At 44.9% G+C, this 26821-nt stretch overlaps 1 protein-coding gene across 1 annotated transcript in view; it reads left to right on the forward strand.

Annotated features, from left to right (window-relative positions):
- Nucleotides 1-670: 670 nt before the first annotated feature.
- LOC310768748 (cytochrome P450 2G1-like) overlaps nucleotides 671-26821 on the forward strand; it is a 30567-nt gene continuing 4416 nt past the window's right edge. Inside the window, exons 1-7 of the mRNA XM_083627488.1 lie at nucleotides 671-963; nucleotides 4278-4440; nucleotides 6386-6535; nucleotides 8124-8284; nucleotides 10646-10822; nucleotides 12710-12851; nucleotides 25655-25842. Coding sequence (XP_083483614.1) covers nucleotides 781-963; nucleotides 4278-4440; nucleotides 6386-6535; nucleotides 8124-8284; nucleotides 10646-10822; nucleotides 12710-12851; nucleotides 25655-25842 — 1164 coding nt within the window. The 5' untranslated portion in view covers nucleotides 671-780. The remainder of the gene's footprint in view (nucleotides 964-4277; nucleotides 4441-6385; nucleotides 6536-8123; nucleotides 8285-10645; nucleotides 10823-12709; nucleotides 12852-25654; nucleotides 25843-26821) is intronic.

A 26821-nucleotide genomic window follows, 5' to 3' on the forward strand; every position in this document is an offset into this window, starting at 1 on the left:
TCCCCAGCCACTCTGGGCAGCTCCCAATCAAGTGTTAAAAACAGTACAGTGTTAAATATTAAAAACTTCCCTGAACAGGGCTGCCTTCAGATGTCTTTTAAAAATAGGATAGCTGCTTATTTCCTTCACATCTGAAGGGAGGGTGTTCCACAGGGTGGGCGCCACTACCAAGAGGCCCTCTGTCTAGTTCCCTGTAGCTTAGCTTCTTACAATGAGGGAACCACCAGAAGGCCCTCAGTGTCCAGGCTGAACAATGGGGGTGGAGATGCTCCTACAGGTATACAGGACCGAGGCTGTTGAGGGCTTGAAAGGTCAGCACCAACACTTTGAATTGTGCTCGGAAACGTACTGGGAGCCAATGCAGATCTCTCAGAACCGGTGTATGATGGCCTCGGTCTCTGAGGTTCCACAAAATGGTTGTTTCTGCTGTAACACCTGCTCCTCTTGCAGCTGTTGCTTTTAAGCAATACTTAAAAAAAACACAAATAGGTGCAGGAACTCGCCATGAAGAAACTGCCATCTCATGCACCAAAAGCAATTTACATTCTGGGGGTTGGGAGCAAAGGGCATACAGCCATAGACAGCATTTTCAGGGCTGGGCTGGGTACAAATTATGTTTACCAAGGCTACAGGTTCTGCTATAAAGGTGAAGATTTCCAAGATTTGCACCAGTCACACTGATTTCTGTTTGCTTTCATCAGCCCCACCGTGCGTGGGCAGGTGTGACTCTGTTAGTTCCCTAGGTCCCCAGATAAACCTCCCTCTCCATTTGCTTCGGGCATGTTGGAGCTGGCAGAAAGCCTCTTGGCCTTGCTGGTGGTTTGCCTTTCGGCCTTGGTCCTCCTCTCAACATGGAGCCAAATGGCTCAGAGAAGGCAGCTGCCCCCGGGGCCTTCGCCCCTCCCCGTCCTGGGCAACTTGCTGGATCTGAAGACCCATGACATGCTCACGTCGTTCAAGAAGGTAAGCCGTGGCGACGGCACCCGTCTTTGCAGAGGTCAGACTTTTTGTCCAGTCTTGTCCACTCTGGCTGGCAGCTCCAGCTCTCCAGAGTCTCAGGGGAAGAGATATCTTTGTCATCATCACCTGTATGACTTCAGCCTTTCAGTAGCCATGCACCCAGGGCCTCTCCTGGAGGACCTTATGGTCTTCAAACAAAAACATCTTGGAGGTCCCGGGCCACAGGGAGGTTAGGCTGGCCTCAACCAGAGCCAGGGCTTTTTCGGTCGTGGCCCCGACCTGGTGGAACACTCTGTCACAAGAGACTAGGGCCCTGCGGGACTTGACATCTTTCCGCAGGGCCTGCAAGACGGAGCTGTTCCACCAGGCCTTAGGCCAAGACACAGTCTGACCCCCTCCTTTGGTAATCCTCACAGAACTCTAGCCCAATGGTTGCCATTAATTTGATTTTCAATTGATTTTAGAATGAATTGATTTTAGAATGCTGTGTTACTTTTATTGCTGTTAGCTGCTCTGAGCCCAGCTTCGGCTGGGGAGGGCGGGATATAAATTATATTATTATTATTATTATTATTATTATTATTATTATTATTATGATGCATGAGGACCAAGTGATCTACCATTGCCCCTTTCCGTTGAGGCTCTCCTGCCTCAGGACAAGTGCCAAGAGGAGAATAATGAGGGCTAGAACCTTGTAATTAAAAAAGAAAGAAAATTAAAGCGGGAGGACAAGGTGACCAAAAAAGCAACAACCCTCCTCTCATTCTATTCTCTTTCTATTATTTCCTGCTTTTGTTAGGCTCTGCTCTGAATTCTTGTCTGTCTAACATATAAAACTGCACTTTCCACTGTTGGTCTCTCTCCTTTTTTGCTGACTTTGCTGGACCTCTGACCCTGAGAAAATTCATAGGCCTATCCCATTTCCCCTCTTTTAAGGAATACTTTGCAATCTATCTTCTTTGCTTTGGTTTCACCTCTAAATTTCTATACCTCTCCCTCACATGCTTCCTTTCCTTTCTTGCATATCTTTCTACAGTGGTACCTCGGGTTACATACGCTTCAGGTTACATACGCTTCAGGTTACAGACTCCGCTAACCCAGAAATCGTGCTTCAGGTTAAGAACTTTGCTTCAGGATGAGAACAGAAATCGTGCTCCGGCGGCGCGGCGGCAGCGGGAGGCCCCATTAGCTAAAGTGGTGCTTCAGGTTAAGAACAGTTTCAGGTTAAGAACGGACCTCCGGAACGAATTAAGTACTTAACCTGAGGTACCACTGTATCTGTTTTTAGATTGAAGGCCATTTCCAGGCACAAGTCTGGCTTATCGTTTGCAGGAGGAAAGCAAACGAGCAGATGCAATCAGCAGCAAATTTCAGTCTCTTTTAATTAACCGAAAGTGGGCCACAGATGTGCATTAATAAACTGGGATTAATACCCACCTCTGGCTACAGCGCGATAAGCCTGTGTGCCCATGGAGTTTGCAGAGGTGGTGGGTATTAAATTTCCCAGCCACCGCCTGTTCCCAAGAGGTGCAGCCCTTTGAAAGGGTATCAGGTTACCCTCTTGGAGAAAATGTGCCAAGGTTTGTCAGGGTGGTGGGGCGGGTGCGGCTCTTTCTGGGGGCAGAAGAAGAGCCTTGTGGCGAGAACAAAGACAAAGGGGGATTTACCACCGTGACTCCAGCGCTGGAGCTGGGCCGGGGCCCTTGCGTCATGATCTGCGGCATTTTGGGAGGTAACGCAGTAGCACCAAAACCGATACCAAGGCATCCTTGTTGGTTCAGGTTCCAATTCCGATAATGCAGCCAGTCTGGGTTGAGCACCAGGTTGGGGCCTTGCTCCATGGTGAATCAGGTGCTTTGCATGCCGACAGGGAGCAGCAGTCGGACCGTCCTTCACTTAAGGCCTCAGAGAGCAGCAGCTGATAGTCAAGTAAAAAACCTAGATGGTGCCGAGATGTTGCAGTGGGCAGCATTTCCCATCAGCTCCAGCAGTTGTCCCATCATCCCTAGAATTATGCAGCCATGCCGGTTGGGGCTGATGGGAGTTGTAGTCAGGGCCATCTTAAGCATATACGGCGCTGTGGTGCAAAGTTCCCTTCGGCCCCCCACCGTTTCCCAGAGTTGTCGACCTTTTCCAAGCCTCTCCTCCCGCAGAGGCTTGGGAAGGAAGCTGCATGCCTGCCAGCCATATACCGTATTTTTTGCTCTATAGGACTCACTTTTTCCCTCCTAAAAAGTAAGGGGAAATGTGTGTGCGTCTTATGGAGCGAATGCAGGCTGTGCAGCTATCCCAGAAGCCAGAACAGGAAGAGGGATCGCTGCTTTTGCTTGCGCAACATTCCCTCTTGCTGTTCCGGCTTCTGAGATTTAGAATATATTTTTTCTTGTTTTCCTCCTCTCAAAACTAAGTGCGTCTTGTGGTCTGGTGCGTCTTATGGATCGAAAAATACGGTAGTTGGCGGGGTGCATCTTCCATCCTAAGCCTCGGCGGGAATCGCTCTCCTCCTGCGGAGGCCAGGGAGGCAAGCTGAATGCCCACCAGCCATATGGTTGACGGGGCATAGCTGGTGGGCTTGCAGGAGGAAAAGGGGGGACCACTGGCAAAGCCGCACAGCTCCCCCACTCACTGGGGCGCCCCTGAGAGGCCGGCACCCTGGCGCAAGGCACCAGTAAGCCCAATGGGAAAGATGGCTCTGGTTGTACTTCACAACATCTGAAGGGCATCGGGTTGGAGAGGGCTGTGCTAGATAGGCCATGGCAAGGGGCAAAGGCTAGCAGGGATATTAAAGGTAAAGGTAAAGGGACCCCTGACCGTTACGTCCAGTCACAGACGACTCTGGGGTTGCGGCGCTCATCTCGCTTTACTGGCCGAGGGAGCCGGCGTACAGCTTCTGGGTCATGTGGCCAGCAGGACTAAGCTGCTTCTGGCGAACCAGAGCAGCGCACGAAAACGCCGTTTACCTTCCCGCCAGAGCGGTACCTATTTATCTACTTGCGCTGGCGTGCTTACGAACTGCTAGGTTGGCAGGAGCAGGGACCGAGCAACGGGAGCTCACCCCGTCTTATGAAACTGCAGGTTATTACAATAATCCTGCCAATGTCTTTATCTGTTTGCAATTCATCTGTAAATATTCAATAAACCATTTCCAGTTTGTTATCTTCATTTCTTGTTCTTCCGGTAAGTTTCGCCATTTCTGCATATTCTTATGGAATTTGTTAGGCTTTTTATCTTGGCTCAAGACAACGCAAAATAACTTAGAGCCAATACGATATGTCTCAGGGAAGATCACTAATGACCCTGCCTGGTTCCCATTTCAGCTAAGAGACCAGTATGGACCAGTGTTCACAGTTCACTTGGGACCCAGACGGGTGGTCGTATTGTATGGATACAAGGCCATCAAGGAAGCCCTGGTGGACCATGCCGAAGAGTTCAGTAGTAGAGGGTACTTGGCCACAGTGGACGACTTCGTTCAGGGTTTTGGTGAGTTCCAAAGGGATCAGTCAGTTACACGGAGCCACGGCAGGAATAAGTCTGTACTTGTTGTTGCTGATAAGTCGTTTAGTCGTGTCCGCCTCTTCGTGACCCCATGGACCAGAGCACGCCAGGCACTCCTGTCTTCCACTGCCTCCCGCAGTTTGGTCAAACTCATGTTCGTAGCTTCGAGAACACTGTCCCACCATCTCGTCCTCTGTCGTCCCCTTCTCCTTGTGCCCTCCATCTTTCCCAGCATCAGGGTCTTTTCCAGGGAGTCTTCTCTTCTCATGAGGTGGCCAAAGTCTTGGAGCCTCAGCTTCAGGATCTGTCCTTCCAGTGAGCACTCAGGGCTGATTTCCTTCAGAATGGAGAGGTTGGATCTTCTTGCAGTCCATGGGACTCTCAAGAGTCTCCTCCAGCACCATAATTCAAAAGCATCCATTCTTCGGCGATCAGCCTTCTTTATGGTCCAGCTCTCACTTCCGTACATCACTACTGGGAAAACCATAGCTTTAACTATACGGACCTTTGTTGGCAAGGTGATGTCTCTGCTTTTTAAGATGCTGTCTAGGTTTGTCATTGCTTTTCTCCCAAGAAGTCTGTACTAGTCTTCCATATTAGTATATTTGCAGGGCCATTCCCAGTAAGCTCCCATCTGAAGCATGTTTGGCTACTCTAGAATCTCAATGGCCTGCTGTCTTCGTCTTCACCTGCTTTTGCAGTCCTTCTTATTTATGTAGCTCTCTATGGAGCTCTGACCACAACACCTCTTGGTGTTGGACAGCATCTCAGCGCTTGCAAACAACCCTGGTTGCCTAGAGCAGTCCCCTTCAACCTTGGCGCCCAGATATTGGTGGACTACAATTCCCATCATCCTTGCTGAGCTGCCTGGGGATGTTGGGAGTACCAGTCCCAGCTGTAGAATATATCCAGCCTCATATAACCAACATGTTTAACTCTAATTAATGGATGGAGGGGTTAAGACCACAGAGTAGGCTACCATGCCAGGCTTAGCTAGGCCACACCCCCTCACCTTGGGAGAAGGTTTACCAAACCCTTTGTTCTCTATTGTTCCACCATGTGAACCCTATCACTAAGGAGGTCTAACCTGGATGCTCAGACTGCATGGCTTTAGCAAGCCACTTTTGTATTTCTATACAAATAATTGAGAAATGTTTACCACTTTTCAAACCCAAGATACTACCTCTGTCTTTTCTGGAGGCAACTTTTGAAGAGTATGTAAGTAAACCAGTTTTAGCTTATCAACCAGGTGGTCTCCTTCTCAGCTAAGTGAAGTAGGGAGCTTTGGAAGAAGGGGATATTTTAAAGGTCTAACAGCCCTTATTTCAGGATTTAACCTTCCACTGGGCCTGTAAGACAGAGCTATTCCGCCTGGCCTTTAATTTGAATTCAGCCTGATCTTTTATTTCCCTTCCCTTCCCTCCCCTTTTATGACGATCACCCGCTCTGAGACCCCATGGCAATTCTCCCCTGGCCTCCTCGCTGGCCCAAGTAGGACTAATTCAGCCAGCTAGCCCTGGTGACTATCCAATGCTTATTAGATGGATTTCCCCCAAATTGATTTCAGAATTTTGAATTTTATTGTTATTCATGTTTTTATACTGTATTTTATGCTGCTTTTACAATTAAGTGTTTTAAATTCGTTGTTAGCTGCCCCGAGCCTGGTTTTTGAACCAGCGGGGTATAAATAAAAAAAAATTATTATTTATTTCCATGCTTTACTGTGCTGCATGTTTTATGATTTTAAATCTCTGCTGGGGCTCTGTGAACCACCCAACATGAGAGCAGATTAATGCGCAAACAGGGTCATCCAGAAGAATCAAAGCAGCGGAAACACATCTGGAAGGATGGGAATCTGTAGAGTCCCCCATTTGCTGCCATTGGCTGCTGAAGGGGTTGGGTTTTGTTTGTTTGTTTTCTGCATTTTCAGGGATTGCTTTTGCCAACGGGGAACGCTGGAAGCAACTTCGACGGTTCACACTCAGCACCTTGAGGAATTTTGGAATGGGAAAAAGGTCCATCGAAGAGCGGATCCAGGAAGAGTCCCAGTTCCTGTTGGAGGAATTCAGAAAAACTGACGGTCAGGATATTTTCCTCCTTTCTTATACTGTGAAATAGGGGGAAGGCCGTAGCTCCGTGCTGGAGCAACTGCTTGGCATGTAGGTCACAGGTTCAATCCACAATGGCATCTCAGGGTAATAATGCAGATGATACAACTGTGGTTGGTTTAATCACGGCTGGAGAGGGGGAGATGGCCTATAGGAAGGAAGTTGAGCAGTTGGGGGAGTGGCGCAGGAAAAACAACTTACTCCTTAACTTAAAGAAAACAAGAAAGATTATTGTGGACTTTAGGAAATGTAAATTGAATATTCGGCCACTTATTATTGAGGGGAAGCCTGTGGAACAGGTCTCGGTGTTTCGATTTCTGGGAATGGAGTTGAGATATGACCTAACTGGGGAGAAAACAGCAAAGACCTGATGAAGAGAGCACAGCAGAGGTTATATTTTCTGAGAATCCTCCGGAAAAATAATCTCTCAAAGGACCTGTTGATGGCATTTTACTATTGTACTGTGGAGAGTGTATTAACTTATGGTCTGTGTGTGTGGTTTGAGAGCTGCACAGCCAGGGGAAAAACCAATGCTGTCCAGGGTTGTAAAGACTGCGGAGAGTAATTGGGTGCACTCTTCCCACCTTGGATCAAATCTATGGTGTCAGGTGCCATAAGAAAGCTGCAGAGATAGCGCAGGATAGTGCGCATCCCGGAAATGATCTCTTTCAGCTTCTGCTTTCTGGAAGAAGGTACAGGGTTATAAAGACCAGGACTAGCCGCCTAAGAAACAGTTTGTACCCAAATGCAATTCTGGTTCTAAACGCAGCATAAGGGGTCTCTATAGTATATTGTATTTTAAAATGGGGTATCAGAGTTGTTGTTGTCCATGCCTAAATTTCTAGCTCCCTTGACCCTTACTGATACATTTCAGTCAAGGCGGAAGATGATAGTAAATAAGAAAGTACTCAGTCTAGGATTCTCACCAAATGCCATTCTTGCCATGAGTTATGTAAAAGCCAAAGAAGACATACACCAACACATCTGGGTATCGAGTTGCAAAATTATATAAAGGCAGCTTCTATTTTTCCAGCAGAGGGCAGGCTCTCGTTCTTGCTGATCACCTGATCAATCTGACTATTCCAAAATTTAGGAAAGCATTAAATTTAATGTTCTTCCATCTGCAGAACTGAAGGGCAATATCCAGGGTTATCAATGGCCAGAAGGTTTGACAACGAACATTGCTAATACATTCACAGCAAACTGGAATGTCTGGAATGAATGCAATGAGAACAAGCGATCCCCTAAACCCCACCCACTGAATCCCGACTAGCCTCCAACCTCTCTGCCTTCCAGCCACCATATTCCCAGTTGCTGTTCTCTGCTCAATTCCCTCCTCCCTCTTACCATTTCATTTACACTCTTCCCTCACCTGCCAACCCCAAACACAGTTCATGACAGGTGCACAGAACAGGTGAGCAGCTCCTGAAAGGGTGGTAGGTCAGGCGCCGTTGGCTTGCCTACTCTGCAGACGAAGGCCCAGACTTGCAAAGTTCATCACTAGCAAAAGACAGGGGTTGAATCCTGGTTTTCATGTCATGGCTCCCCTTCTCCCTGCAGGTTCCCCTTTTGACCCCACGTTCTTCCTGAGCCGGTCAGTTTCCAACGTCATCTGCTCCATTGTTTTTGGCCAGCGCTTTGACTACGAAGACAAAGACTTCCTCTCGTTGCTGGCCAAGATCAATGAGAATTTTGTGCTGATGAGCAACACCTGGGGCCAGGTGAGAACTTTGGCTGGGGAGCGAGGAAGGTGGGCTTGAGATGTTGCCCTGCAAGGGGGATCCTAGAGGAACCGCCCCCTTTCTCATCACTGGAGGCCAAGGCTGGCAGCAAATCCAGCCTGATGAATCTTTAACTTAGCTGTGATTTGAGCAACACACAGGTTGATCGAGTTCAGCCCTTCCGCACAAAATTTTGTTGAGTCACTTTCTTTGGTAGGCTTCCAGGTCTGAGAGCAGAGGCAAGATCAGGTGACATTGTTGTTTTTCTACTTCGGGAACCTTAATGAGGCAGCAGGACAAACCAAAGGAAGGTTCACTGACGTGCTTTTTTTTAATGTGTGGAGTTTTATTGCCACCAGTTTGACAAGTGTTCTGTTTCCGCCTGTCTAAGGTGCTTCCAGGTGGGAGGCCTAGCTTAGCAAACCGGTCATTCAGGCATAGACAACCATTTCTGCTTTTAATTTAGCAGATCTTCTGTGGGAAAGGGCAAATCCAGGTGAAATGGGAGGAAAAACAGGCTGGCATTTAGATGCTGATGATGTGGGAGCAGCCAAAATCTTACATGCTTGAGGAATACCAGCCCCATAACCAGTCACCACTTAGAAAAGCATGCACAGCTTTGCGTCTTCAGTGTATGCCTTCCGCATATCTAGTAAAGGTAAAGGGACCACTGACCATTAGGTCCAGTCGTGACCGACTCTGGGGTTGCGCGCTCATCTCGCTCTATCGGCCAAGGGAGCCGGCGTACAGCTTCCAGGTCATGTGGCCAGCATGACTAAGCTGCTTCTGGCGAACCAGAGCAGCGCACGGAAACGCCGTTTACCTTCCTGCCAGAGCGGTTCCTATTTATCTACTTGCACTTTGACGTGCTTTCGAACTGCTAGGTTGGCAGGAGCAGGGACCGAGCAACGGGAGCTCACCCCATCGCAGGGATTCAAACCGCCGACCTTCTGATCGGCAAGCCATAGACTCTGTGGTTTAACCCACAGCACCACCTGCGTCCCTTCCGCATATCTAACAGGAAGATTTAATAACACCCTCATTTACCAAAGACTCTGAATCGGGGGAGGTGAAGGACATTCAACACTATTTCTTACGATGTCCTTTGCTCTCTCTCCAACCGACCTCCCCTTGAGCAAATCTCTATTTTGCTGGCTATCAATAGTGTATTTATTACTGCATAGGTTGCAAAATTTGCCTTGGCCGCAAGTTGAGAGCTAGGCATCTAGATAAGTATCATAAAGGGGAGTGTGGAAAAAGTGGAGTGCTTAACATATGCAGGTGTGATTTTTGCATTTTTGTATGTTTGCTTTGCTGTTGTTGCTGTTCAGTTTTAAATTAATTATCTGTGTCCTACGCATTGTGACGGCTTATAGCTTTTCGCAATAAAGATTTCATTCATCCATTCATAATCAGCACTGAAACACCCTGGGAGAGTTCTGGGTGGCTCTTCTTGAGATCATCCTACCTTTTCCAGAGTGGAGACCCCAGATTTAAGACCCACTGAAGAAGATCTGCTAAAACAGATAAGACTACTTGGAGGGGAAGCATAAGATTTTTAGGAGAAGGGAAAATGTAAAGGCAAAGATAAAGGGACCCCTGACCACTGGGTCCAGTCGTGGCCGACTCTGGGGTTGCGGCGCTCATCTCGCTTTACTGGACGAGGGAGCTGGTGTACAGCTTCCGGGTCATGTGGCCAGCATGACTAAGCCGCTTCTGGCGAACCAGAGCAGCCCACGGAAACACCGTTTACCTTCCTGCCGGAGTGGTACCTATTTATCTACTTGCACTTTGATGTGCTATTGAACTGCTAGGTTGGCAGGAGAGGGAAAATGAGACCACTGTAATTGGCCTCCTGGGAGCGACATCCAGTAGCAGGCAGCACTAAAAGAAAACCGATGACACCAAAGATGGTAATGAGTGGTCGAAGGTGATAGAAATCTCTTTGGTGAAAATCAGAAGGGGCATCAAGAAGATGTAGAACACAAGAGACTCACCCAGCCTTCCCAAACCTGGTGTTTTCCAGATGTTTTGGACTCCGGGTTCTCTCAAATCCCAATTCCAGTGGGGCAGAGCTGCAGCAAAAGCCTTCAAACGGTGGAGTCAACTGCTGCTTACCTGGCCAGGTGGGGGCAAGGTCTGGGCTGTACAGATACATAATGGTGGAGGTCTCACCACCATCTTGGCCATCTCTCCTGGACTCCACCATCATGGAGAGACCAGGTTAGGGAGGACTGCCATAACCCTAACTCTATTTCATAATGAGCCATCATTGAGGGAAGGCTGTGGGTGTCAGAAGCAACATCAAGGGGCTTGAAGGACGGATGCTCGGAACGTGACAGATCATTGCTCTTCGTGCAGCTGTACGAGATGTTTCCGTGGATCATGAGGTTCCTTCCAGGGCCCCACAAGAAAATGTTCCGGAACTTGGATGACATCTACGACTTTGTGGCCGAGAGGGTCAAGGTGAACGAAGCGTCGCTGGACCCTGACAACCCCCGAGATTTTATCGACTGCTTCCTTATTCAAATGAAAAAGGTATCCTCCTTTTATAACCATGGGTTATAAAAGGCTAGTTGCCCATAGCAACAGCCTTCTCCATCCTCAACCAGCCCCCTTGGGGGTCTTCAGAGGTGAAATGAGGCGAATGGAGACCACAGAAGGAGGGGAGGGAGGGAGGGTGGTCTACAGGCAGACTAGTTGGGCTGATATCCTTCAGGCACCAGGGCAAGATTTCTTTATTGTCTACCTGGATTCAGAGATCATCTTCAGAGGACCTTCTTTGTGTGCCGCCTCCTCGAGAGGTCCAGAGGGTGGCAACACAAGAACAGGGCCTTCTCTGCAGTGGCTCCCAGTCTGTGGAATGCTCTCCCCAGGGAAGTTTGCCTGGTGCCTTCACTGTACACCTTTAGGCACCAGGCAAAAACGTTCCTTTTTAACCAGAACTTTGGTTGACCTGATGGGCATCCCGTACCCTTCTAAAATGTGTCTCTTGGGGGAGGGATTATTGGGTTATTGCTTTTATTTTGCTTTTATGTATTTTGATCTTTTCTGTGAGCTCCCCTGAGACCTCTGGGTATAGGTCAGTATATGAATTAAAAAATAAATAATAAATAATAAATAATAAATAATAAATAATAAATAATAAATAATAAATAATAAATAATAAATAATAAAAATAATAAATAATAAATATTGGGCCAGCCTTATTAGATCTTTTCAGCTCTGTTTTAAAAGCTGGCACTTTCTGGCTGCTCCACTCTTTCTTACGAAGTATTATATTAAATGGTTGGTTATTCTTTTGCTTGTGCTTGTGTGTGTGTTTTAAATGGAAATCTTGTAATCTGCTCTAGGGGCACATAGACTAGAGAGTGGAATATAAACTTATAAATAAAAGTGTGGTCCTACATGGGGAGGGATGGGGGGAGACTGGCAAAGAGAATCTGTGGCGAAGCAACTGCCATGCTGGCTCGTTGTGGCCAGTGTGGAATGTGGGCAGCTAATTTCTCTTTCCCCCCACCTTTGACTTTGCTCTCCGTTTGGCTTCAGTGGAAGAGAATCTAGTACACTTCAGAGTCATGGCTGGTGTAGATCTAGTCCTATGAGTTGGGGGGGAGAGATGCCAGGTGATCCATCTCACAGGCTCCTGTGGCCTCTCAGCCACCCTCACCCAGGGACCATAGGATTCCTCCCTAAATAAATAGAATAATGACGGTGGCCTACCTTGCAGGCCTGTTGTGTTTGAGAGAAGCGTGTGAACACCTTAAGGGCGTTGCCTTTTTAAGACGGGATTTAAAGACGGAGTAAGAGATCAGTCATTTTGTGGAGTTAACCAATTTGAAGAGCATGGTAGGCAGTTTTCCACCTGACCTACGAGGCGGGGACCAGACTCACCCATCTCTGCTTCAGATTCCTGGGAGGCCAGAGGGACACTGCCCTGCTGTGAGGGCTGATGAGCCTGGACTCACTGGAACAAACTTTGGGGTTGGGGCAAATGTGAAAAATGCTTTTAAATGTTTTAAATTTTGGTTTTTTTTGTTTTGTTTTTGCTCTCTTGGTGGTGGGATAAACCTTTAGTTGGGGCTGGGGATTAGTTTAATAATAATAATTACAATTATACTAAAATTATTATTAGTTTCTACTGTATTATTAGTTTATTGTATAGTTTGTGTTCTCTTCTTAAGGGGAGATGGTCAGGGTTGCCTGGGAGTGGACCCCAGGCAACAGAATGGCTGGGGCAGGTTCCACAGGGGGGATACACTGGGACACCTGATCTCACGGGCAGGAGGAGAAAAACAATCCCTGCCTCCGGGAAGTTTAGGGAAGTTTTTAATATTCTGTTGGGAGCCACCCAGAGTGGCTAGGGAAACCCAGCCAGATGGGCGGGGTGTAAATAAATAAAAATTATTATTCTTGTTGTTGAAGGAGAGCAAAAACCCTCTGAGCGAGTTTCATCTCAAAACGATGATCATGACCGTTCTCAACTTGTTCGTTGCTGGGACTGAGACCGTGAGCTCCACACTCCGTTTTGGATTACTGATTCTGATGAAATATCCAGAAGTGCAAGGTAATAGAGGACAGATGCAAGTCAAGGGAGGGCATTTACAGGTTAAGTTTAAAAAGGGATCCATTATCTTAGGGAGTGGGGTTGGCCATCTTTTGTGGGCCAGCAGTGGGTGATGCAGTCTTAATTTGAGGCTTCTCCATCCAGAGGGAGAGAAAATAGGGACTTGGCAGAGGGCACAGAACCTGGACAGAGGTCAGTCTGCCATCCCTCAAGAGTTGCCTGTTTGATCTCAACCAGGAAGGAGTTCCCACGAATCAGGCCCACAGCAGTACCTGTGTAACATTCAGGACTGAGTACATGCTGTCTAACTGAACCACAGGGGACGACTGAAGCCCCCAGTGATCAGGCAGGGAATCAGGCAATCCTTAAGGTATCCTGGGCCCAAATTTCTTAAGGGCCTTGTAAATTAATATTACCCATGGGACTCAGTTTTAATATCCTCCTTCTGGCACATTCCCAGAGACACCATATAAGCAAGACGCCAAGAAGATCTCCATAGGAAAAATTGGCTATTTTTTCTGAACATTGTGTATTTAAGCAAGATCCAGATCTGTGTGGCGATCAAGACTTCCAAGGGAAGCACCTTGGGGGCTATAATCCATTGGCAATAGGGAAGGGGGGGATTCAATTCAGTTCACATTTAAAGACACTTTCTGAAACCATACGCAAACTGAACCACAGCCAATCTTCAAAATTCACACTTATTTGAATTTTGCGAGGCGGTATCCCAGTCAAGTAACATGCATAAGAATGCATGTTTCTTTGAATGTTAATGGCTTAAAAAATAAAACAAAGAGAAATAAAATAGAACACATTTTAAAGAAAAAAATAGGACATAATTTGCCTGCAGGAAACACATGTGGCTAGAAGACACAGAAGAGTATTGAATAAGAAGAAATTAGGAACCAAATTTATCACCTCTGGTATCCAAAAAAGGGGGGAATTGTTATATATGTAAACCCCAAAATAGCATCAAAATTAATTTTTAAAGATGAAGAAGGCAGATTACTGGGTGTGCAATTAACAAGAGGGATAGAAAATATAATAGCTGTAGGAATTTGTGCACCGAATGGAAATAAAACACAGTATTTTAAATCAGTTGAGGGAAAATTGTTAGAACATATCAGTGAAGAGATTGTTCTAATGGGTTATCTTAATGGGGTCACCTCACTGGAATTAGATAGAACAGAAAGAGGGGGGAAATCAAAAGAAGGGAGACTTCCACAATCCTTCTTCCAAATGGCAGAAGATTTAAATTTAAAAGGCGCATGGAGACATAAATACCCAAATGAAAAACAATTCATGCATCACTCAGAGGCAAAACAATCGGCAGGAAGAATTGATGGGATCTGGGTTACAAACAATTTAACCTTGAAAATTAGAAAGGTAGAAATACAACCTAAATCAGTATCAGATCACAACCCAATCATGTTAGAGTTGAGAAGTGCTAGAGTCCTGTCTAGTCAAGTTGTGTGGGATCAATTCCAATCTGTTACCTCTGAGGATATGGACAGGCTGCTTGGACGAGTGAAACCAGCCACCTGTCTCCTTGATCCTTGCCCACCCTGAGGGTCCCGCTCCTGTCACTCACCACCTAGCCCAGGGCGGGGCCTGACAGGCCTCATAAGGACGGTTGCTGCTACTGCTGCTGCTGTCGAGGAGGACTCAGAGGGGCACAGAGTTCTTTTAAAAATGTTTCTAATTTTTCTTTTTTCCTTTTGAATTTTTTGTATGTGGGGGGGTGGGGGTGGGATGGATGTTTGGTTGGGATTGGGAATTTGTTTGATTTTGATGTATTTGTAATTTTTACAGTTTTTGTTTGTATTCTTTTTTGTTTTTGTTTTTTTGTTTTTTTAAGGTTTTATTTTGTTCTTAAGGGGAGGGGTCAGGGCTGCCGGGGAGTGGGTCCCAGTCAACAAAATGGCTGGGGCATGTCCCGCAGGGGGGGGATGCACTGGGACAACCGATCTCAGTGATCACGGGTAGGAGGAGGAGTTACGCTAAGACCAGACCATGTCATTTCAGAGGAGGCAGGTTTAGTCATTGTCTGAGGACTATCCCTGCCTCCAGGTCTGGTCCTGACCAGACGGATACTAAAATCAGCAAGGGATACCCACCTGACCTGAAGGTGCTGCTGGTGACTGGTGATTGAGAGCAGCTGCTGAGACCAAATAACACCTTTTCCCTCTAGATATTTTTGTGGAAGTAAACTAAATAATAAAAATCAAAAAAACTTAGTTTATTTCCACAATATAATATTTCTAGTCGATTACTTCTCGTTTCAGGGATTTTCAAGGTATTTCATTTGTTTTGTGCAATTTCTAGATATGTTTGGGCTACCAGCTTGCCCAATACTTCTGCCCAAAATCTTGTGAAGGCTTTGGTTTTGGCCTTCTTTGGGGATACCTAAGGTTCTAGTGCTCCAACTACCGCACAATTGCACTCATTTCACACGCTAGCAAGGTTATGCTTAAAATTCTACAAGGAAGGCTCAAGCAGTATGTGGACTGAGAACTCCCAGAAGTGCAAGCTGGATTTAGAAGAGGCAGAGGAACCAGAGACCAAATTGCAAACATGCGCTGGATTATGGAGAAAGCCAGAGAGTTCCAGAAAGACATCTACTTCTGCTTCATTGACTATGCAAAAGCCTTTGACTGTGTCGACCACAGCAAACTATGGCAAGTTCTTAAAGAAATGGGAGTGCCTGATCACCTCATCTGTCTCTTGAGAAATCTCTATGTGGGACAAGAAGCTACAGTTAGAACTGGATATGGAACAACTGATTGGTTCAAAATTGGGAAAGGAGTACGACAAGGCTGTATATTGTCTCCCTGGTTATTTAACTTATATGCAGAATTCATCATGCGAAAGGCTGGGCTGGATGAATCCCTAGCCGGAATTAAGATTGCTGGAAGAAATATCAACAACCTCAGATATGCAGATGACACAACCTTGATGGCAGAAAGTGAGGAGGAATTAAAGAACCTTTTATTGAGGGTAAAAGAGGAGAGCGCAAAATATGGTCTGAAGCTCAACATCAAAAAAACGAAGATCATGGCCACTGGTCCCATCACCTCCTGGCAAATAGAAGGAGAAGAAATGGAGGCAGTGAGAGATTTTACTTTCTTGGGCTCCATGATCACTGCAGATGGTGACAGCAGCCACGAAATTAAGAGACGCCTGCTTCTTGGGAGGAAAGCAATGACCAACCTAGACAGCATCTTAAAAAGTAGAGACATCACCTTGCCAACAAAGGTCCGTATAGTTCAAGCTATGGTTTTCCCAGTAGTGATGTATGGAAGTGAGAGCTGGACCATAAAGAAGGCTGATCGTCGAAGAATTGATGCTTTTGAATTATGGTGCTGGAGGAGACGCTTGAGAGTCCCATGGACTGCAAGAAGATCAAACCTCTCCATTCTGAAGGAAATCAGCCCTGAGTGCTCACTGGAAGGACAGATCCTGAAGCTGAGGCTCCAAGACTTTGGCCACCTCATGAGAAGAGAAGACTCCCTGGAAAAGACCCTGATGTTGGGAAAGATGGAGGGCACAAGGAGAAGGGGACGACAGAGGACGAGATTGTTGGATAGTGTCTTCGAAGCTACAAACATGAGTCTGACCAAACTGCGGGAGGCAGTGGAAGACAGAAGTGCCTGGTGTGCTCTGGTCCATGGGGTCACGAAGAGTCGGACACGACTAAACGACTAAACAACAACAACAACAGCAGCAGCAGCAGCAAGGTTCTAGTGAGTGATCTGGGAACCAATGTCATGGCTGAGCGAACTCAGAAAGTTTTGCAGTTGGCAAAGGTCCACCATCACACTAGTATTACGTATCAGCACCAAGGAAATGGGCTTACAGAAAGCTCCACCTGGTACGCAGGCTGAGACCCTACCTGCCTGCAGAGTGTCTCTCCAGAGGGGTGCATGCTCTAGTTATCTCCCGCTTGGACTACTGCAATGCGCTCTAGACTGGTGACTGAGAGCAGCTGCTGAGACCACATAACACCCTTTCCCCCTAGATATTTTTGTGGAAGTAAACTAAATAATAAAAATCAAAAAGCTTAGTTTATTTCCACAATATAATATTTCTAGTTGATTACTTCTCGTTTCAGGGATTTTCAAGGTATTTCATTTGTTTGTGCAATTTCTAGATATGTTTGGGCTACCAGCTTGCCCAATACTTCTGCCCAAAGTATTGCGCCCAACCAGCTGATTTTTGGTTGACTCTTGAATACCCCTCTGTCCATGCTCCAGAGGGAGTGGGAGGGTCAGAGGAGGAGATTAAGTTGCCTTCGGTGTCTAAGTATTTTGCTAACTTGAGGCAAACATTGTCCAACATCTGGCAACTTGCCAATGAGAATTTGGAGGGTGCTCAGTTGGAACAGAAATGTTTTTATGATTTGAAGGTGGTGACAAAAAGTTTTGAAGTGGGAGATTGGGTTTTAGTGTTGAAACCCACCCGACCCCACAAACTGGCAGTCAAATGGCATGGGCCTGGCATAGTGAAGGCCAAGTTGAGCTCTGTGCACTATCTGGTGGAAGGCCAGGAGCTGCATGAAGCATCTAGAGAATATCATGCCAGTTCTTTGAAAAGGTACCTTGGTGGAATTAAGGAGTAAAGAACAAAACTCTTTTAGGTGGAGGATGAACAAAAATCTGTTTGAGAACCAAGAAGTAGTGGAAAAAGCAAATGAGGTCTTAAAAGAACACTTTAAATGGAATCTACATAAGGAAATAAGATTAGATATAGTGTGATGGCCTGGGAACCTGATTCAGAGGCTGAACTGGAGGAATCCCAGCCTGCACAGGAGTCCCCGCCTCCAGGGCCAGCTGAGCCGGGGCAGGGGCTTGAACCTGAAGGGCCCTCACCTGTGCCAGATCCTCAGGAGCAGACACCAGCTGAATCCACTCTGGCTCCAGAGGTGATCGAGGACCCATTGCCTGCAGGTGCTCCTCTCCCAGCCCTGTCAGGGGAAGGTGAGGTTGCCTCTGGGTCCAGTAACCCTCCAGCCTCTCCTGAGCTGCAGAGGCTCAGGGCAGAGAGGCGGAGGGAACTAAGTTCTCTCAGGAGGAGTGCTCACCTCCAGGCCAGGAGAGGTGAGTCACCTGTGGACTGGGGCTGCCCTATGCCTCAGAGGAGATAAAGGCCAGCCCACCCAGTCCCAGGTTGCGGGAGCAACATCGCTGGTTACCTGTTCCTGCCGGCACCCTGTCCTGCTTTCTGCCAGAGTTCCTGACCACGCCTGACTCCCTGCCTTGGACCCCGCTTCAGCCTCGGACTGGACACGGACCACCCTGCATGGTAACACCCACCCCCCCGGGACCAGTACATATAGTATGGGATGCGAGTAAAGCAGTTATGCGAGGCTTCCTGATACAGCAAAATAGTTATAAGAAAAAGATGAGAGAGAAGAAAGAAGAAATTCTGACCCATCTTGCAGAAAACGAGAGAAAATTAACATTAAAACCAAAAGACGAACAAATAAAACAAACAATTAAAATGTTACAAACTCATTTCTCCATACTGGTGAACGAAGAAGTTGAATGGAAGATAAAATTTATGAGACAAAACTACTTTGAGTCAGCCAACAAAACAGGGAAATTATTCGCGTGGCAACTAAGGAAAAGACAAAACCAGAATATAATAAATAAAATAAGGATAGGAGAAGATCAAACGGAAGACCCAAAAGAGATAAGGAAAGCATTTCAGGGGTTTTACAAAGAATTGTACAGGAAAGAAAAAGATGCTATAAGAAAAGTGGAAAAATATTTGGAAGAGCATAAAGGAAAGCAAATATCGGCTGAAGACAGAGAACAACTAAATAACCCAATAACAATACAAGAAATTCAAAACGCAATTAAAAGAATGAAATTAGGTAAAGCCCCAGGACCTGATGGACTCTCTACTAAATATTATAAAACCCTGTGTGGACAGCTGACTCCAGTTCTCTGTGAGGTAATGAACAATATCTTACAAGGAGGAAATATCCCAAATACTTGGAAAGAGGCGTACATAACACTAATCCCAAAACAGGAGGCTGACCCTTTAAATGTTTAGAACTACAGACCAATATCTCTGCTGAATAATGATTATAAGTTATTTTCAGACATACTAGCAAATAGATTAAAGCAAATTCTAAAGGAGGTAATTCACAAAGATCAAGCGGGGTTTTTACCCGAACGTCAGCTAAAAGATGATGTAAGACACATTGTAAATGTAATAGAATACTTAGAAAAATGACAAACCAGCGGCACTAATGTTTATCGATGCGGAGAAAGCTTTCGATAATGTGTCATGGCAATTTTTGAAGAAAAGTATGGGATTAATGGGAGTAGAGGGAGCCTTCATGAAAGGTATAGAGGCAATCTATTCCAAACAGAGAGCTAAATTAATTGTAAATAATGTCTTCACAGAGTCATTTGATATAACCAAGGGCACAAGACAGGAATGCCCTTTATCCCCATTACTGTTCATAATAGTATTGGAGATCTTAAACTTGCTGAGAAAGACAAAAGAAATAAGGGGTATAAAAATTGGAGTAAAAGAATTCAAACTAAAGGCTTATGCCGATGATTTAGTACTAACCTTAGAGGAACCACGAATAAGTGTTATGAAAGCAATGGAGGAAATGGAAGAATTTGGCAGACTATCAGGATTTAAATTAAATAAAACAAAGACAAAATTGGTGGTTAAAAATATGGATAGAAAGGAGACAGAACTGTTGGAACAAAAGTGCAGAATCAAAGTGGTGAAGAAAGTGAAGTATTTGGGAATCTGGTTAACGACTAAAAATATTAATTTGTTTAATGACAACTATGTACCGATATGGAGAGAAATCAAAAGAGATTTAGATATTTGGAATAGACTAAAATTATCCTGGAGTGGCAGAATGGCGGCGATCAAAATGAACATATTACCAAAGATGTTATTTTTATTTCAAACGATTCCAATTATTAAAGGTTCATCACAATTTCAGGACTGGCAAAAAGTATTGTCAAGATTCATATGGCAAGGGAAGAGGCCCAGGATAAAATTTCAACTACTAACTGACAAGAAAGAGAGAGGAGGATTTTCTGTGCCAAATTTAAAACTTTATTATGAAGCCTCCTGTCTGTGTTGGCTGAAAGAATGGAAAGTATTGAAAAATACGGATTTGCTGGATCTAGAGGGGGATAACAACAGATATGGATGGCGCTCCTATTTGTGGTATAATAAGGTAAAGATACATAAAGGATTTGTAAACCACATAATTAGGGGTGCCCTATACAAGGTATGGGATAGAAACAAGAACCTATTAGAGAGACATACGCCATGGTGGTTATCTCCGGCAGAAGTGCTAACAGTGAAAAAATTGAATATGGAAGGGAGGAGGGCACCCTATGAAGAAATATTAATGAAAACTGATAAAGGATGGAAGTTAAAACCCTATAACAGCATAGCGAACGCCTTCAGGGGATGGTTACAATACCAAGTAAACGAAATACTCAAAGAGGATAAGAAATTAGGATTTAGTGGGGGGTAATCAAGATATCAAATTGAAATTATAGAGGGTAGGACAAAACTTCTATCAAAAATGTATGAATATTTGTTGGAATGGAATACAAAAGACGAATTGACAAAGGAAGTTATGATAAAATGGGCAGTTGATTTTGGTTACAATATTGATTATGATGATTGGGTAAAATTATGGACAGAAGGTTTGAGGTTCACGGCGTGCTCCACTCTAAAAGAAAATTTAATGAAAATGATGTACCGCTGGTATTTCACTCCGGTTAAACTAGCAAAAATGTATAGAGCAAGTAATAAAATGTGTTGGAAATGTAAAACAAAAGATGGTGAATTTTTTCACATGTGGTGGACGTGTGAAAAAATGAAAAAATATTGGGACATGATATATAATGAAATGAAAAAACTATTTAAATACACTTTCCCAAAGAAACCAGAAGCATTCTTGCTAGGGATAACGGGGGATGAATTAAAAAAGGAAGATTGCAAACTAGTCATTTACGCAATGACCGCCGTTAGAATCTTAGTGGCTCAGAAATGGAAATCCCAAGAAATCCCAACTTTAACGGAGTGGCAGACAAAAATGTCTGAATACATAGAATTGGCGAAATTGACTTATAAGATTCGGAACCAAAGAGAAGCAAAGTTCGAAAAGGATTGGAGTAAATTTGTAGAATATATACGGAGTAATTGTAAGAATTTAAAAACTGTAGCAGGATTAATGTAAATCTTGTGATGTGGATGGAGTGTAAATGTGATGGCCTGGGAATCCGATTCAGAGGCTGAACCGGAGGAATCCCAGCCTGCACAGGAGTCCCCGCCTCCAGGGCCGGCTGAACTGGGGCAGGGCCTTGATTCTGAAGCACCTGCACCTGTGCCGGATCCTCAGGAGCAGGCACCAGGTGAATCCACTCTGGCTCCAGAGGTGGTTGAGGACTCAGTGCCTACAGGTGAGTCTCCCCCTGGGTCCAGTAACCCTTCAGCCTCTCCTGAACTGCAGAGGCTCAGGGCAGAGAGGCGGAGGGAACTGGTTTCTCCCAGGAGGAGTGCTCGCCTTAAGGCCAGGAGAGGCGGGTCTCCTGAGGGGTGGGACTGCCCCTGGCCTCAGAGAAGATAAATCCAGTCAGCCCGGTCCCAGGTTGCGGGAGCAACGTCATTGAAGAGCTGTTTCGGCCAGCACCCAGTCCTATTCCTCCAGAGTTCCTGTCCTTGCCCGGTTCCTCGCTTTGGACCCCGCTTTGCCCATGGAGGACTGTCTGCCGACCCTCGACTCAGGTCCTGGACCTCGCCCCACGGTAACCTCCCCCGGGACCAGCACAGTAAATAAGAAACTGTAAGAAAATATTTGAGACATGAAATCCGTTGAAGGAACGGAAGGAAGTCCGGGCGCAATAAGGCGCAGGGTAAATAAGAAGACATACAAATTTTTGAATGTAAGAGTATTTATTTTATTTGTGGTTGTTACAAAAAAGCAATAAAAAGTATTTAAAAAAAAGAAGAACCTGAGCTTTCTGTGTTGGCCATCTCTGGAGGCCAAGACGAGGTCCTACAGCCCCTATAGACCTCTTGGAGGAATACAAACAGGCTGGAAGTATCTCGGATGTGTTACGCTTACCTACCTTGTCCGAACAACAGGCTAGGGTGCTCTTTGATGTTCTACAGCCTTTTGACCATACTTTCAGTACTAAACCAGGGAGGAACCATTTGATGCAGCTCCATTATAACACTGGTGATGCTGCACCTGTGGCATCACGGCCTTATAGGGTCAGTGAAGCTCATGCTCAAAGCAGCGAGGCTGAATTGCAGGAAATGCTTGATCTGGGAGTTATAGAGCCCAGTAAGAGTGCCTGGGTCTCTCCCATTGTTTTGGTCCCTAAGGCTGATTCCACCATTCGTTTTTGTGTGGATTATAGACATATTAATTCTGTGACCCTCCCTGATGTTTTTCCCTTGCCCAGAATTGACACCCTGATTGAAAAGCGAGGGAGAGCAAAGTTCATCACGGTCCTGGATTTGACCAAAGGATATTGGCAAATTCCTTTGTCCTCTGAGGCGTCAGAAAAATCTGCCTTCGTTACGCATGGGGGTCTATATCAATTTAAGGTGTTACCTTTTGGACTGTGCAATTCCAGCGATTGATTAATTCTCTGATCCATGATATGAGTGATTTTTGCTGTGCCTACTTAGATGATTTGGCTATCTTTTCTAATTCCTGGGGGGAGCATCTTAGGCACGTGCAGAGTGTTTTGTCACGGTTACAGGAAGCCAACCTGGCGGTGAAGATCTCCAAGTGTCAGTTTGCTCAAGGAGAGGTGATCTATTTAGGGTTCAGGGTGGGGTCTGGAAATATCAAATCCCTGGAGGCCAAGGTCCAGTGTGTACAGAAATGGCTTTGCCCTCAGACAAAAAGGAATGTGCAGTCCTTCATTGGGCTAGTGAATTATTATCGAAGGTTTATTAACCATTTTGTAACCCTTGCCACCCCTTTGATGAAAGAAATCTCTGCCTGTTAAGGTGACCTGACACTGAGGAGTGTCAGTGTGCTTTTGATATGCTAAAACAGGCATTAGTGAGCTCAACATTGATGCTTGCACCCACCGCAGCGGCTCGTATACTTGTGGCCAAGGGATGGAAAGGCTCCAAAAATAACAGATTGGCAAATCAAATTACAGGAATTGGTGGAGACGGCTCAACTGACTAGTAAACTCAGAGGAAACTCAAAGCAAAAATTTGGCGGAAAAATGGGATGGTTATAGAAGATATGTTCAAAAATATAATAATAGTTTTGACTCCGTGCTAGCATTCGAGTGATAAAGGAACTAAAAGGAGGTGGACAGCAATTAAGGATCTATTATGTTTTCAGAATGTATTAGAAAAATTATATAGAAAGGTTTATTGGTTTGTGTACATTCAAATGTAAGATAAAATATATGCAAAGGGACTTGACAGGATGTCAAAGATACAGAAAAGATCTTGGAAGATAAAAGGGGAAAAAATATTTACTTTCATTATAAATTTGTGTGCGGGTGTGGGTGTGTGGGTGTCTGCACATATGTGTGTTGTATGTAATGCTTGGGAGGAAATAAGACGGTAAATAACAAATAACAAACTAAATATCGATATATATATAAAAAAATTCTCTTTTCTTAATTGTACTTAGTGGTAGTATGGCTGTATTGTTTTGTGTAACATAAAATCATTCAATAAAAATTAAATTAAAAACAAACAAACAGTGATGCTTGCACCAAACCAGCATTACTACCATTTGTAGTTCAGACAGACGCTAGCCAGACCGGGTTGGAGGATGTCCTTCTTCAACAAGATGAGGAAGGAGCCTGGCATCCAGTTGTGTATTTGAGCAAAAAATTGCTACCACGTGAGCAGAAACATTCCACTGTTGAAAAGGAATGTCTTGCTTTGGTTTGGGCTTTGGTCAAACTCCGTCCCTACTTGTGGGGGAATAATTTCAAAGTCCAAACTGATCATTCACCCTTGTGCTGGTTAGAAAGAGTGAAACACGCTAACCAGAAGGTGTGTGGGGGGGGCTTCACTCTTCCAGATTTAAGAATATATTATGACGCCTCATGCCTATGCTGGATTAAAGAGTGGATGCAGTTAGTTAACACAGATATACTGGATATTGAGGGCTGGAATAATAATGGCATGCCTATCTTGTCTATAACAAGGTTAAGATAAAGGGTTTCTAAATCACATAATTAGGAGTTCATTATATAAATTGTGTGTAAAATATCAAGCTCTATTAGAACCCATAATTCTGTGGTGGACCTCACCCTTGGAGGCATTTTCAGTTAAAAAAAATATGGGGAAAAACTGGGCTACATATTATCAATTATAAAAGAACAACAGGGCAAATTGAAATTGAAAACTTTTGAGGAAATCAAACAACACTGCACAGACTGGTTGCAATACTACCAATTAAACATCTTTAATTTGGATAAGAAAATAGGCTTTGCAAAAGAATCTAAATTACAAAAAGAACTATAGCAAAACACAAAGAAATTACTATGCAAAACTTATAATTTATTGTTAGATGGGGAATTAAAAGCTGAGGAAGTAAAAGAGGTGATGATCAGGTGGGCCCAGGACTTCAGTTATACCATTCAGATGGATCCATGGGAAAAATTGTGGAAACAAGCTATCAGATTTACTGCTTGCTACACAATGAGAAAACCGGATGAAGATGATGTACAGGTGGTACATGACTCCCAAGATATACAAATTAAAATATGTGTTGGAGATGCAAAAAGAAGGAACGATGTACCACGTATGGTGGGGATGTGGGAAAATAAAAAAATTCTGGAGTAGCATACATGAAGAATTAAAAGATGTTTAAAACATCTTTTGAGGAGAAAAACAGAGCCATTTCTATTAGGTATAGTTACACCGGACATCCCCTCTGATAAGAAAAAAAGTGCTTTTATACGCTACAGCTACTACCAGAATACTAATAGCTAGAAACTGGAAAGGGGAAATTGTTCCTGGCAAAACAAGCTGTGAATTTATAGAACTGGCTAAAATGACAGCAGCTATTAGATTCCAATCAAATCAGAAATTGAGAAAAGACTGGGAATGCGTAGAAGAATATATGACAAAACATTGTTCCAAAACACAACTATTGATATGTATTGACTGAAGTTTGTAAAGTCAAGTAAAAAATAAGAAAAGATGACTTATGGGGAATAAGTAAATACTATGTATAGCACAATTTAAAAGTAATGAAAAACAAAAGAAGCCGTGCTGGGCTGGAGGGAGGTCACAGTGGTAGAAACAAGGGAAATATAAGTTCACAGACAGATATATATATATATATATATATATATATATATATATATATACACACTGCATATAATTTGGAACGTACTGTACAGAACGGGAGAATGTGTAACAATGTAATTTTGCAGAAATAATAATTAATTAATCAAAAAAACCATAGTGAAAATAAACAAAAGCTGCATTATACTAGGGACAATTGCTTTTTTAAAAAGGTCTGCATGCAAATGTGTATACAGTATTAGGAGAAATTCACAATGAAATGTTGGTGACACTTTATTTTTTATTATTGCAAACTGAAATTTGGAAAACTGAAATTTGGAAAACTGAAATTGAAAAGATTCGCCCCTCCCTATGTGGATATGGCTAATTCTGAGCAGTCTCCCAAAATTCCAGAGTGCGGGGGGCGGGGGGGGGAGCTGAGGGTTAAAACCAGTTTCAAACTGCATTTCCCCGTGTAGCATAAACGGGAGCCCAACGCTACCCTCTGCCTGTCTCTGCTGCAGAAAAAGTGATCCAAGAGATCGATGATGTGATCGGGAGGGACCGCGTGCCGGCGGTGGAGAAGCGGGCCCAAATGCCATACACGGATGCGGTGATCCACGAGATCCAGAGGTTTAGTGACGTCATCCCCACCAACCTGCCCCACGCCCTGACCCGGACGGTGCAGCTCAGGGGCTACACGCTGCCTAAGGTGAGCCATGTTGGGATTTTTGACTACGTGCTATTTGATATAGCTTCCCACAGAAGCAATTAAGGAGTTGGCCAAAGGCCAAGAAGACCGTGCAGAGGGAGGTATTCTGCCTAGAGATATGGGACCTTGGATACAACTCTGCTATTGGTCGAGGTCTCCACATAGGCATGATGACTCATGAGAGAGCCAGTGTGGTGTAGTGGTTAAGAGCGGTGGACTCGTAATCTGGTGAACTGGGTTCGATTCCCCGCTCCTCCACATGCAGCTGCTGGGTGACCTTGGGCTAGTCACACTTCTCTGAAGTCTCTCAGCCTCACTCAGTTTACAGAGTGTTTGTTGTGGAGGAGGAAGGGAAAGGAGCATGTTAGCCACTTTGAGACTCCTTAGGGTAGTGATAAAGCGGGATATCAAATCCAAACTCTTCTTCTTCTTCTTCTTCATGACTGTTATGGTTCTGGACAGTTAAGAGTTAACACTCCAGGAGCGTTCTTATTAACTGGGTGCACTGCCCACATGACACGGGCATTTTCCTTTAGCAGTCCGGCTGAGAAAGTGAGCAAGGTAGTTTGTTTTGTTAGAGACAGAAAGCTGCAAGCATGCAGCTAGATTCTGTAGGTTTTTCTTTTCTGTTTTTGTATGCTTCTAAATAAAGAGTGATGGGACATGGGTGGCGCTGTGGGTTAAACCAGAGAGCCTAGGATTTGCCGATCAGAAGATTGGCGGTTCGAATCCCCACAACGGGGTGAGCTCCCGTTGCTCGGTCCCTGCTCCTGCCCACCTAGCAGTTCGAAAGCACAAAGTGCAAGTAGATAAATAGGCACCGCTCCGGCGGGAAGGTAAACGGCGTTTCCATGCGCTGCTCTGGTTCGCCAGAAGCGGCTTAGTCATGCTGGCCACATGACCGGGAAGCTGTACGCCGGCTCCCTCGGCCAATAAAGCGAGATGAGCGCCGCAACCCCAGAGTCGGTCACGACTGGAC

Source organism: Podarcis filfolensis (assembly GCF_964270895.1).
Source record: "Podarcis filfolensis genome assembly, chromosome: 8".
Lineage (NCBI taxonomy): Eukaryota > Metazoa > Chordata > Lepidosauria > Squamata > Lacertidae > Podarcis > Podarcis filfolensis.